We start from the raw sequence: 12,278 nt of genomic DNA, 5'->3' as shown, positions 1-12,278 counted from the left end.
TGGGTCTACATAAACAGCTGCCAAAAGAATGTTATTTTGTAATAGTAGCTCCTCTCTCCGTTTCATTGATGTAGCAATGCCACTTGCAATTAACCCTCCTCTTTGGGACAGGCGAAAGATCAGGTTCTTCCACTCCTTTAAGAAAATACCTGGAGTTAAGTCCTCTGCTTGTAATTTTTTAGTCACTGTAAATGGGTGCTCTAGCAATTTTTCCAGCTCAGTCACCTGATTCCATTGACTTTCATTTAGCGTCAGTTGTGGGTTAGCCATGTCTACAAGAAAGGTTTTCAGTTCAACCAAGCGCTGAATCATTAAGTAAGTACTGCCCCATCGTGTGGCTTGATCAATAATTGCCCCTTTTCCAGCACGTCTCTTCAAAATTGAGTCAACTTTAGGGGTTCTGGCAACAGTAGCCAATTTTCTCACCTTGCCAATCAGTGCAGCAGCATGTCCTTCTTGCAGACTGTCTCTTATAGCCAGCTGTAGCGTATGCACAACACAGCGCATGTGATGAATGAAAGAACATATTGACACAGTTTCAACAAGATCATCTAAACTATCATGTTGCTGTTCATCTGAAGCAACTTCAGTTTGCTCCTCAGTTATAATACTGTGTTCCTCTATTTCAAACATTTCTGTGTCTGTGGACCCAGAATGTTCTTCTAGCTGCTGGTCACCATCATTACTCTCATTCATTAGCTTAATAGTACTTATATTTGAAGCATTGTCAGTTACGACAGAAAGAACTTGCTCTTTTTTAAGTTCATAGTCTTGCAGAACCTTTTCCACCAAGACCTGGAGAAACTCACTGGTGTGATGAGCTTTGGTGTATTTTACTGCCAATGTCTTGGTAACTATTTCATTTTTGTCGCAAACAAATCGGACATTGATGGCAAAATAGTTCACTCTGTGACGTGTGCAGGCATCCATTTTAAGAAACAGAAAGCGTCCCTTGAGAGTTTTTTTAAGTTCTTCCTTTTGTTTAAAAGCTTCTTCGATTACTAATTTTCTAATACTCTCTCTCTCCAGAGAAACACCAAGCTTGCGGGCCATTTCCCCATTCAGACACATAAAAGCTGGTCGTGAAAATAATGAAATAGGCACACTATCCTTTACAACAAGCTCTATGATCTGTTTTTTAAATGTATCTACTGTCATTGTCACAGTAACTTTGTCACTGACAAAATATCTTGCAACTGATGGCTGCAAAGTTCTCTGCTCCTTTGTTTGGCTGGAAGAGCTGGGCACTGGTTCATTGGTTTGGATGCAGTCTTTCTCATCCACTGCTTTCAGTACTTCTGGATGAAAGCACTGTAAATGTCTCTTTAGATTAGAAGCTCTGGTAGGAGCATTTTTATCTTTGCCTGAATATGCACTCATCTTGGCTTCACAGCATTTGTTTTCGTCTGGATCATTTGTCATACACTGACAGACATAATGTTTTCTATCTTGAGTGATGGTGAAATGTTCAAATACAGCTGATTTAATGTGATGCTGCTTTGACATTCTCAGGTTTTTAATTCTGCATTCACAATCCAAATGACAATTGTTTTTCCTAAAAACAATTGTACAAAATTATTGCCAGGTCGTACAACTGATATAGTGGTCAGTAATACTGTTACTATTCCTCATGTACTCACAGTTAACTGATGCAAAGTTTGTTGAAAGGATAATACTTCTTACAGTCTTCCTCTTCTGAGTAGCAGGCAGCTGTGAGATGCTTGGAAGACGCACACCTAGTATGATCTAGTCTAGAGGAGGAGCTTTACTACTAAGAATTTGCAACACATTTTCACTTTCAGTTTCATACATTGTAAGTAGGGGGGTTGGGGCAGCATGAGGTTAACCAAGTATAAGATTAGATAAGGGCAGTGGAGAACAGTGACACACAAGAAGTAAGAAATGTCTCTATCTCCAGCAGAACTGCTTATCACTGTTGTGATAGTTTGATAGAACATATACACTCACTGGCCACTTTATTAGGTACACCTGTCCAACTGTGTGTTAAGACTTAATTTCTAATCAGCCAATCACATGGCGGCAACTCAGTGCATTTAGGCATGTAGACATGGTCAAGACAATCTCCTGCAGTTCAAACCGAGCATCAGTATGGGGAAGAAAGGTGATTTGAGTGCCTTTGAACGTGGCATGATTGTTGGTGCCAGAAGGGCTGGTCTGAGAATTTCAGAAACTGCTGATCTACTGGGATTTTCACGCACAACCATCTCTAGGGTTTACAGAGAATGGTCCGAAAAAGAAAAAAAATCCAGTGAGCGGCAGTTCTGTGGCCGGAAATGCCATGTTGATGCCAGAGGTCAGAGGAGAATGGGCAGACTGGTTCGAGCTGATAGAAAGGCAACAGTGACGCAAATTGCCACCCGTTACAACCAAGGTAGGCAGAAGAGCATCTCTGAACGCACAGTGCGTCGAACTTTGAGGCAGATGGGCTACAGCAGCAGAAGACCACACTGGGTACCACTCCTCTCAGCTAAGAACAGGAAACTGAGGCTACAATTTGCACAAGCTCATCGAAATTGGACAGTAGAAGATTGGAAAAACGTTGCCTGGTCTGATGAGTCTCGATTTCTGCTGCGACATTTGGATGGTAGGGTCAGAATTTGGCGTAAACAACATGAAAGCATGGATCCATCCTGCCTTGTATCAACGGTTCAGGCTGGTGGTGGTGGTGTCATGGTGTGGGGAATTTTTTCTGGGCACTCTTTGGGCCCCTTGGTACCAATTGAGCATCGTTGCAACGCCACAGCCTACCTGAGTATTGTTGCTGACCATGTCCATCCCTTTATGACCACAATGTACCCAACATCTGATGGCTACTTTCAGCAGGATAAGGCGCCATGTCATAAAGCTCGAATCATCTCAGATTGGTTTCTTGAACATGACAATGAGTTTACTGTACTCAAATGGCCTCCTCAGTCACCAGATCTCAATCCAATAGAGCATCTTTGGGATGTGGTGGAACGGGAGATTCGCATCAGGGATGTGCAGCCGACAAATCTGCGCCAACTGTGTGATGCCATCATGTCAATATGGTCCAAAATCTCTGAGGAATGCTTCCAGCACCTTGTTGAATCTCTGCCACGAAGAATTGAGGCAGTTCTGAAGGCAAAAGGGGGTCCAACCCCTTACTAGCATGGTGTACCTAATAAAGTGGCCAGTGAGTGTATATTTGAGTAACATTTATAAAATTCATATGAAAGTTCAATTATGAAATATTAATACATTTTTTTTTAAAGCTGGAGTCGGTACATTTCTTCCGACTCCGACTCCAACCAAAACTAACTCTGACTCCACGACTCCGACTCCACAGCCCTGTTTACAAATTATAACTTATGTTGATTTCAATTATTTTTCCTTCACACCGTTTTCTTTTATAGACTCACTACCTCGTATACGGAAAAGGATTCCAGACGTGGGAATATTCTCCAGCCTACGCTGTCCGCTCCTATGCCTACCTGTGGCTGCACGCTTTACCCGCGTGGTTCCATGCCAATGTTCTCCAGACGAACAAGGTAGCTGGACGAGATTAGTTGCCTTTTCTTTTTTTTTTGTTTTTGATATCTTATATACTTGTCATTTGGTCTCCAGTGTCCTCTTGCTCATAATATGTCATTTTGGTGGAAAGTAATTTTTTTTCCCCTTTGTTAGGTTCTGGTCTTTTACTTCATCCGGTGCTTTTTGGCTTTCTGTAGCTGCATATGCGAGCTTTATTTCTATAAGTAAGTATCTAATAATTCTTATAAATGAGTTACCCAGCGCCTCTCATTACACGCTGCTGTGGCTGTTGGCCGTCCGCTAGGACTCATGGAGCTTATGTTCATTGTTATGCATTGCCATTACCCATTGCAAAAAGAAGTTCTGTAGCAGCTGGGGGTATATTACGTGCCAATATTTTATTACTGGTTGCATTTGAGCGCAAAAATGTGATTATGTACGTCTCTATCACTGGGGCATTGTAATGTGACATGTCACTAAAAGGAAACTATTAGGCTTCAAAGCAAAGGATTATGGAGAGGGGGAGAAAGTATCTACAGTATCACGGAGAGCAGAGAAAAAGGGTTACAAAGAAGGCGGAAAGCACATTAAGAAGAAGTGAGTGCAGGATAGAAGCAGTGTTGATATGAGCAAATGAAGGCTGCAGCACCCTGGACACACACACAGCTCACATCCAACCTATATTACAGGAAGAGACATTTCCAGAAGAGAAAAATCTGTATTGAGTACTGCTGATGAAACTGTGGGCAGTGTCAAATCCTGGCAGCATGATTGCAACCATAAATATATTCCATAATTTGCTCCTGCTTTTCAGAGAAAGTATACTTTGAAGATTTGGAGAACAGACTCTGGTCCAGGGCCATTTTCAGCCAATTCTTCCTGGCGCCACTGCAGGTGATTGATAGATCTTTCTCTCGCGTGCACATAGAGACCTGTCGGCAATGCCAGGAAGAGGCATCCAGGAGCACCACCGGACTAGTCTGTTCTCCGAATATGTGATCCCTGGACGGATCTTAAAAGTATTGTTTCTCTGAAATTCCATCGCTTTTTGGAGAATATTACACGTTGGCTGCAATCGTGCAACCAGACTGCAGTGATTCATGCCGCCTGCAGTTTGGGCCAGCAAGACTCATCTGACAGATGTCCTTTGAGATGTTGCAATAGATCACAAAATACAGTTTGTAGCACCAACATACACCGCAGCGCTGTACAGAGATTGTCATCCCGTCATTTATATCGCTTCCTGTCCCCCATTAGAGCTCACAATCTAAATCCTATATTGCCCTATATCTTGCCATTTCGCTGTGTGATATGTATGGGCCACAGACGACCGCAGTTTTACCACACTTATAGTTTTTCTGTCTCTCTAGGGCTGTGTGCAAAAGATTTGGCCTCCATGTTGGCCGTCTGATGTTGGCGTTCCTTGTCCTCAGTACGGGAATGTTTTGCTCGGCTGCCGGTAGGTGATGATTACATGGTCGATATATCTTCTCTTGTTATGATATTTAGCGGATCGATTTGCAGGATCCTGGTACAATGGCCACATTAGTAGTCCATGGCCTCCAGACCAAAGTCCGCCTCCTCTTCTGATTAGTAGGGCTGCCATGTATGACTTAATGCCAAGTCTAATAATCAGAAGAGGTGTCGGGGGCTTTGGCAGGGAGGAGGAAGCTTGCAGGTCTCCCACCTGTCCACCACAGACTAGTGACGTGACCGCTGGAACAGAGTCCTCCAAATTGATCCATCTGCAGAAATAATCTCTCTTGGAAGTTTCACACGTTGCACATCCGGTGAGGATCATGCGATCGTACAGTCAGTGCCTGTCGGTGGCATAAAAGTGGTTAACAGCAGCAGCGATCAGAGCTCGTGCCGGTTGCTGCTGGTAGATGCAGGTATCGGCTGCATAACACAAGCTCCTAAGATCACTTGGTGAACTAGTCGGGAAGTGATTGATTTAAAGGGGTATTCCCATCTTGTGCATTCATGACCTGTCCACCAGTTCAAAGTTAAATTTGGTGAATGTTGGATGTGCAGCTTTCCTTAATGATTCCCCCTTTCGTCCTACAGCGTACCTCCCCAGCAGTTTCTGCATGTACACCACGATGATCGCCATGACGGGCTGGTACATGGAGAAGGTCTCGGTGGCCGTGTTGGGTGTGGCGGCCGGGGCTTTTTGGGGCTGGCCTTTTAGCGTAGTACTGGGGTAAGAAGCACTGTTTATTCTATACTTATACAAAGCACGGCTCTCTGTTTTATGTACAGCAGACTCCTTTGTTTCTGCACATGCTGTAGCGTATGCTCTGCTGAAATAATCCCACATAAGTCCATATGTTCCTCTCTGTGGAGCTGCTGTGAAAGCTCACATTGACGTCTACATCAAACACACAATGGACATAGAGATCTCAGCCCGGTCGTGCATTTATGGCCTGTGGTGCTCAATTAAATTGGGAACATAGAAATCCCTTGAAGGAGTTAACCCACCACCACCACTGGATAGATGATGTAGGTGACATCAGTGCAAGACTGACCACTGGGACCACCACCGTTCCTGGGAATGGCGGTCTTATGTCCCCAGTGTGAATGGAGCAATTGTGCGCATACATGAGCACTTTTTCATTCACTGTGTGGTCGTACACGTGTGTCACCCACACACCTAGACCCAAAGAAGGGATCAAGCAGTGGTCACTTATGGGTTATACTGTTTAATATAATAGCACGGGACCCCTGTTGTTGGGATCAATTGGGTTTCCCAGTAGTCAGAACCTCATTAATGGGTCATTAACCGTCGGAAAATTTTGAGCTTAGTGACTTTTTTTCTATCTCGGAGAGCCCATTTCACCATTAACGTCCATCTTTACCTTTGCGTAGTTTTCATTAACATTTTCCCATAGTTTTCTGCTCTAGAGACTATGCAGCTTCTTTACTAAGCTGGTTGTCCTGGTGTTACTGACTCCTGGTTGTGTCAGCCATATTTGCTCTCCTCCACCCTTCTATCAGTGTTAGGGCGTAGTCAGACGACAGTCACATCGCAATGCTCGGACAGGCTAGCTGCTCTCCTGACCCAAACTTGACAGCTGCATAGAAGTACATGCTATCACACTCGGGTCAGGAGAGCTGCCAGTCTGCCCAAGATATGGGATGCATGTTGGCCCGTGATATACTGCCGTCTGACTGCGCCCTTAGAGACACCATCAGGATGGGGGCAGAGGGCAGGATATGACAGATCAGAGTGTGGAGAGGTACGGAAGTATTCAAGTCATAAAGGAGGGCAGAAAATGAATAAAGTAGTGGTTTGCAGACTGACATTTTTTTCTCCTGTTTTAGTGTGCCGATCGCCTTTGATTTTCTGTTTCTGAAACACAAATGGAAGAGTTTTATTAATTGGTGTCTAGTGGCAATAATATTATTACTGGTGAGTTCTGTCAGTTGGTGAGTATGCAAAGAAGTCTAGACGTCTTAAAATTTTTATATATATTTTTTATTTAGATTTTTCCTTTTTGGGCTTATGTGCTGACAATAAACCACCATGACCACTAATGATTCTAAACAGTCTGTAGAAACACATGAATCTGTAGTGCACCGAGGGAATGATGTTGGCATGTCGCCTGGCATCCACCCTGGCAGTTTGCAAGCTAGCCGTTTTTACTTTAGTTGGTTGCCCACTTTATAAACTTATATGTGCAAAAAAAAAAATCCTTGGGATTATTTTTTCTCTATCGCCTCATTAGGGGACACAGGAACCATGGGTCTATACTGCTGCCACTAGGAGTCTGACACTATGCACAAAAAAAGTTAGCTCCTCCTCTGCAGTGTACACCCCACCGACTGGCACTAGGCTACCCAGTTTAGCTTAGTGTCAGTAGGAGGTGGACACGGGTCTTTCATTAGACCCATATCTACCTCAGTGTGCGTCATTCCTTTTCAGGTTCCGGAGGGATACAGTGTGAATAGTCATAACTGTACTCCCACAAAAAGACTGCGTACGGCGTGTACTGCCACCCCGTATCTTTATACATTTAGTCGGCAGGACCCCAGCCCCTAACACAGAAGCGTGTTTAGGCGACCCCGATTCGGTCCTTGCTCCTGTCTCCTTACCCACTCGCCCACCAGAGCCTGTCAGTACTCGGAGGCGAAGACGTCCCAAAACGCAGCAAGTTCGGACGTCTTGCATTTCCGGATAGAGAGGTGCTTTTCGCCTCTCTCCACCAGGTTCCAAGAAAGAAGAAAAGATGAAGGACAAGAAGAAAAAAAAAATTGGGAAAATTAAGGAAGTTTTTTTTCCTTTATTGTGGCCTTTTTGGAGTGCTGTGGCGTTTTTAATGTCAAGGGCCTTTATCCCTTAGTTTCTAGCATGATGGGGCGCTGGGCTGCCTTTTTGGCGCTTTCTTAGTGACCTTCGTGCCGCTCCCCCCTGCTCCGGCAGTCAGGAGAATTAATCTAGGCCCTAGCTTTTCGGGCCTAGCATTCTGCGTTGGCTCCGCCCCCATTTTCTCTCTGCATCCGGGCAGGCTTTTCTCCCGCCCGTCTTGTTTCTTCTGGCCCCAGCGGTTAGCTCAGCCCACACCCTCGGCCACTGTCTGAGCGCAGATCACCGCCATCTTGCTCCTTCCGGATATGGCGGCTGGCTCTACCTCTTCCCCTGGGTCCCTGAGAGAGAGTATACGGAGAAAGTGCGCTCTTTTCTCCTGCTGCGTTGGCTTCTTTCATTGCCTCCTGAATGCCCCGCAGACTGCCTGGTTCCTGCAGGGACTTGCATCAGCCTACTGTGTCTTCAGCCTCCATAGCTTGTGAGTAGCTGCTCTGCAGCCTGACACTCTCCTCAGCGCCTTCCTGTCCCCTAACCTTCTGGCACCTGTTAGTGGATCTGTCTCATCATGCCTAAAGGAGAGCGCTCTCGCCCTCCTAATTCTTCCTCCTCTTCTTCTTCTGCTCTGGTTAGTCATTTTGTTTGCTCTTCGTGTAAGTGCATGCTTCCTTCGGGTCAGTCCTCTCCCCTCTGTCAGAGCTGCAGCAACCCCACTGTACCCACCGCCCAGGAGCCCCTTTCTGTTCCGGGCGACTCTGAAGTTCCTGTTCCAGGCTGGGCTGCCTATCTGTCACAGTCCGTGGCGGACCTCACCAAGGTGTCACAGACCCTGGTGTCCTTACTTGACAGGTTGCCCCTTACTATGCCTGCAGCTGCTAGTGGGTCACAGGAATCATTGTCTGGGCCTACTAACACGGGCCCCAAGGGATCCAGACAAGAGCGCCTTTCTAGGTCCTCATCCCGCTCCATCTCTCCCCCCGGGCCTTCCCGGTGGTCTTCCTCTCCCAAGTCAGGCGAGACATTCTCGGATGCGCCATTTGAACATGAATCAGATCTGGATTCGGACCGAACCTCTAACATGAGAGATATGGTCCAGAGCCTCATTGTGGTGGTCAACCAGACCTTTAACATCAAGGACAACTCTACGGAACCCGCAGATCAGGTGGTTTCGTTTAGACGGTCAAAACCATCTTCCAAGGTTTTCGCCCCTCATGGAGAATTTGAGGAGATACTTACCAGGGAAAGGGAGAACTCGACCAGTCGCTTTCAGAGAGCAAAGCGCATCGGAGTCCTATATCCCTTTTCTCCTGAGCTCACCGCTAATTGGACAGCTTCTCCTACCGTGGACTCGCCAGTGTTCAGACTGTCCACCAGCACGGTGCTCCTGCTTGCTAATGGAGCGTTCCTCAAGGACTCCAATGACAGGATCATAGAATCCTTTGCAAAATCAGCTTTCGAAGCGGCCGCTTCCACATTATGCCCGGCTTTTGCTTCCACCTGGGTCTCGATGGCCATTGCCAAGTGGGCCAAACAACAGCTTTGTGCTGGAGTTCGTCCGGATGACTTGGTGGATCTCACCGACCACATTTCGCATGCAGGAAAGTACCTGGTCTTGGCCTCCCTGGACGCCACTTCTTGCGCAGCTCAAGCATCTAGCAATATTGTGGCTATTCCCCAGACTGTCTGGCTTAAGGCCTGGCAGGCAGACTTATCTTCAAAGAAGTCACTTACCAGTTTGCCTTTTCAGGGATCTCGTCTATTTGGCTTCCTGCTGGACCAGATTATTAAGGACGCCACTGGGGGCATGAGTTCTTCCCTCCCCCAGTCCAAACCCCGTCGGCCACCTCCAAAGCGGCAGTTTCGGTCCTTTCGTCGTTAACGGCGACAGAGGCTTTTTCCCACCAGTAGAGGCCGCAAGCTCGTCAGGATAGGAAGAAGGTTTCTTTTAAAGCCACCCCGGTTGTGAATTCGCTTTCTGGCCTACCTCTGGTTACTGCTGAAGGTGGTGGAGCTGGTCAGGTTGATGGAGGGGTTGCGAGTTCTCTTTCTGGGCTCCCTCTGGTGGTTACTGGAGGTAATGGAGCTGATCTGATTAACAGAGGCTTGCTACCTGATAATGAGGACGACGATTGGAGATCTGGGGTTTCTGATTGGATTTAAGACAGCCAATGCCCTCTATCCCTGCTGGTGATTTTTTCCTGCCTCCTGAAGTCTTAGTTTCCAGCTCAGTCCCTGCATGCTCAGCTAAGTGTTCTTCTGCTATTCTGTTCACATTTGATCTGGTTTTGTCTATTTCAGTGTTGTGTGGGTCAGCCAGCTCCGGCTGGGGCTGTGCTGAATCACCATCCATATGTTACTGCTTGTGCCAGTTTGTTTTTGTCCCTTATTAGATTGGCCTCTCTTTGCTCTGCTTTCAGAATATACCAGAGTGCTGATATAGTGGGCGAAGTCGTGCGACTTCAGTATTTTTGCATCAGACGTTTGGGCCTTTTTGCAGGGTTTTTTTTGCATGATTGCAGACAGTGTCTTTCCTTTCCTGTCCTGTCTAGTCAGTGTGGGCCCCATCGTTTGCTCAGTCTATTTTTCTGCCTGCGTTTTGTGTTTTCATCTTGTCTCACCGACAATATATGTTTGGGGGCTATCTATTCCTTTGGGGTCTGCTCTGGGGCAGTTTAGATTTCCCCTTTCTTGCTTTAGGCTTAGTTAGCTCTCCGGCTACTACTAGTTGTGTGGATAGGATCAGGGGTCTGCAATCCGCTTAGTTACCAACCTCTCTGGTTTTCTGTGGCTTAGCTTGGGCTTGCTCTCCTCCTCGGTGACACAATCATAACACACCCCTTTCTGGCGTTCCCGTGGCGTCCAGGGTAGATCCACCAGGTCTATACCTGGCAGATCTTCCTCGACATGACTCGTGTCAAGATCCCAGCATATCTCCCAAGCTGGGCGGTCATCTTCTCTTTTTCAAGGACGTTTGGCTAGCTTTGGTGGAGGGCGCATGGGTCAGGAAGATTGAATCCTCGGATACAAAATGGATTTTGCTTTGCGGCTCCGAGATCGATTCTTCGAATCCCGTCCCCCAAGGCATCCTTCCCTGGTCTCAGGTTTCTTTGTAGCCATTGCCTCCCTTCTCAGTTCAGGGGTAATTGTGCCCGTCCCGAGGCGAGAACACTTCCCAAGTTTCTATTCAAACCTGTTTGTGGTTCTGAAGAAAGACAGCACGGTGCGACCCATCCTGGATCTCAAGTTGCTGAACAGGAGAGTTCGCCTGAGACATTTCAGGATGGAGTCCCTTAGTTCTGTAATTTCTTACGTGGAGGCACAGGAATTCCTGTACTCCATAGACATTCAGGATGCCTATCTTCATGTCCCTATTTTACCAGGGCATCAGAGGTTGTTGTGTTTTGCATTACATCATCATCATTTCCAGTTTGTCGCCCTGCCGTTCGGTCTTGCAACCGCCCCAAGGGTTTTCACCAAAATCATGGCAGCATTGATGGCCATTTTGAGGATCAGAGGTCTTGTCCTCATCTCGTACCTTGACGACCTCCTCATCAAGACTCCGTCCTTTTATCAGGCCCAAGACAGCATCGCCATTGTTCTCGACACCCTTTCCCATTTTGGGTAGCTTGTCAACAGGTAAAAGCCCTGCCTTGTTCCGACTCAGCGCCTGATCTTTCTAGGCATGCTGTTCGATACCCGTCGGACAAGGGTCTTTCTCCCCAAAGAGAAGAGAGTAATCCTTCATCATGGAGTTCGCTCTCTACAAAGCGCTCTTCCTTCCTTCCGCTCAGCCATGAAATTTCTAGGGAGGATGGTGGCAGCGTCGGAAGCGATCCCATTTGCCCAATTCCACTCAAGACCTCTTCAGCGTGCGTATCCTTTCACAGTGGAACAAGTTGGTTCTCTCCCTGGATCGTCCGTTTCGGCTCTTACAAAGTCAAACGATCTCTCAAATGGTGGCTGGACTCCCCTTTCGTCTTCCAGGGCAGGTCCTTCCTTCCCATCCACTGGCAGGTGGTGATGACGGATGCCAGCCTTCTCACCTGGGGAGCAGTATTTCGTCATCTGACTGTCCAATGACGTTGGTCAGTGAAGGAATCCTCTCTGCCGATCAACATCCTTGAGCTGAGAGCTATTCTTCTGTCTCTCCTCCACTGGGAAAATCTTCTCAGGGGCCTGCCAATCTGAGTTCAGACAGACAGTGCCATAGTAATGGCATATGTCAATCACCATGGAGGGACCCGTAGGTAGCCAAGATTCTTCTCTGGGCAGAGTCGACGGTCCCGGCGATATCTGCAGTTCATATTCCCGGCATGGACAACTGGGCCGCCGATTTTCTCAATCGCGAGAGTCTCGCAGCAGGAGAATGGTCCCTGCATCAAGAGATCTTCCATCAGATCTGCATTCGACTCTGGACGTGGACCTCCTGGCTGAACAGGAAGGTCTCACGGTTCGTCTC

At 47.0% G+C, this 12,278-nt stretch overlaps 1 protein-coding gene across 2 annotated transcripts in view; it reads left to right on the top strand.

Annotated features, from left to right (window-relative positions):
- The window catches only part of ALG9 (ALG9 alpha-1,2-mannosyltransferase), a 91,987-nt gene that overhangs the window by 7,558 nt on the left and 72,151 nt on the right, over positions 1–12,278 (top strand). For both annotated transcript variants that reach the window (XM_073585139.1, XM_073585138.1), the window contains exons 3-7: positions 3,396–3,530; positions 3,667–3,737; positions 4,884–4,972; positions 5,581–5,716; positions 6,838–6,925. In XM_073585139.1, the coding sequence (XP_073441240.1) occupies positions 3,396–3,530; positions 3,667–3,737; positions 4,884–4,972; positions 5,581–5,716; positions 6,838–6,925 (519 nt within the window). The remainder of the gene's footprint in view (positions 1–3,395; positions 3,531–3,666; positions 3,738–4,883; positions 4,973–5,580; positions 5,717–6,837; positions 6,926–12,278) is intronic.

This window comes from Dendrobates tinctorius, unplaced genomic scaffold (assembly GCF_039654945.1).
Source record: "Dendrobates tinctorius isolate UK_male_01 unplaced genomic scaffold, ASM3965494v1 ptg000086l, whole genome shotgun sequence".
Taxonomy (NCBI): domain Eukaryota; kingdom Metazoa; phylum Chordata; class Amphibia; order Anura; family Dendrobatidae; genus Dendrobates; species Dendrobates tinctorius.
This window is presented reverse-complemented; position numbering and strand designations above follow the sequence as displayed.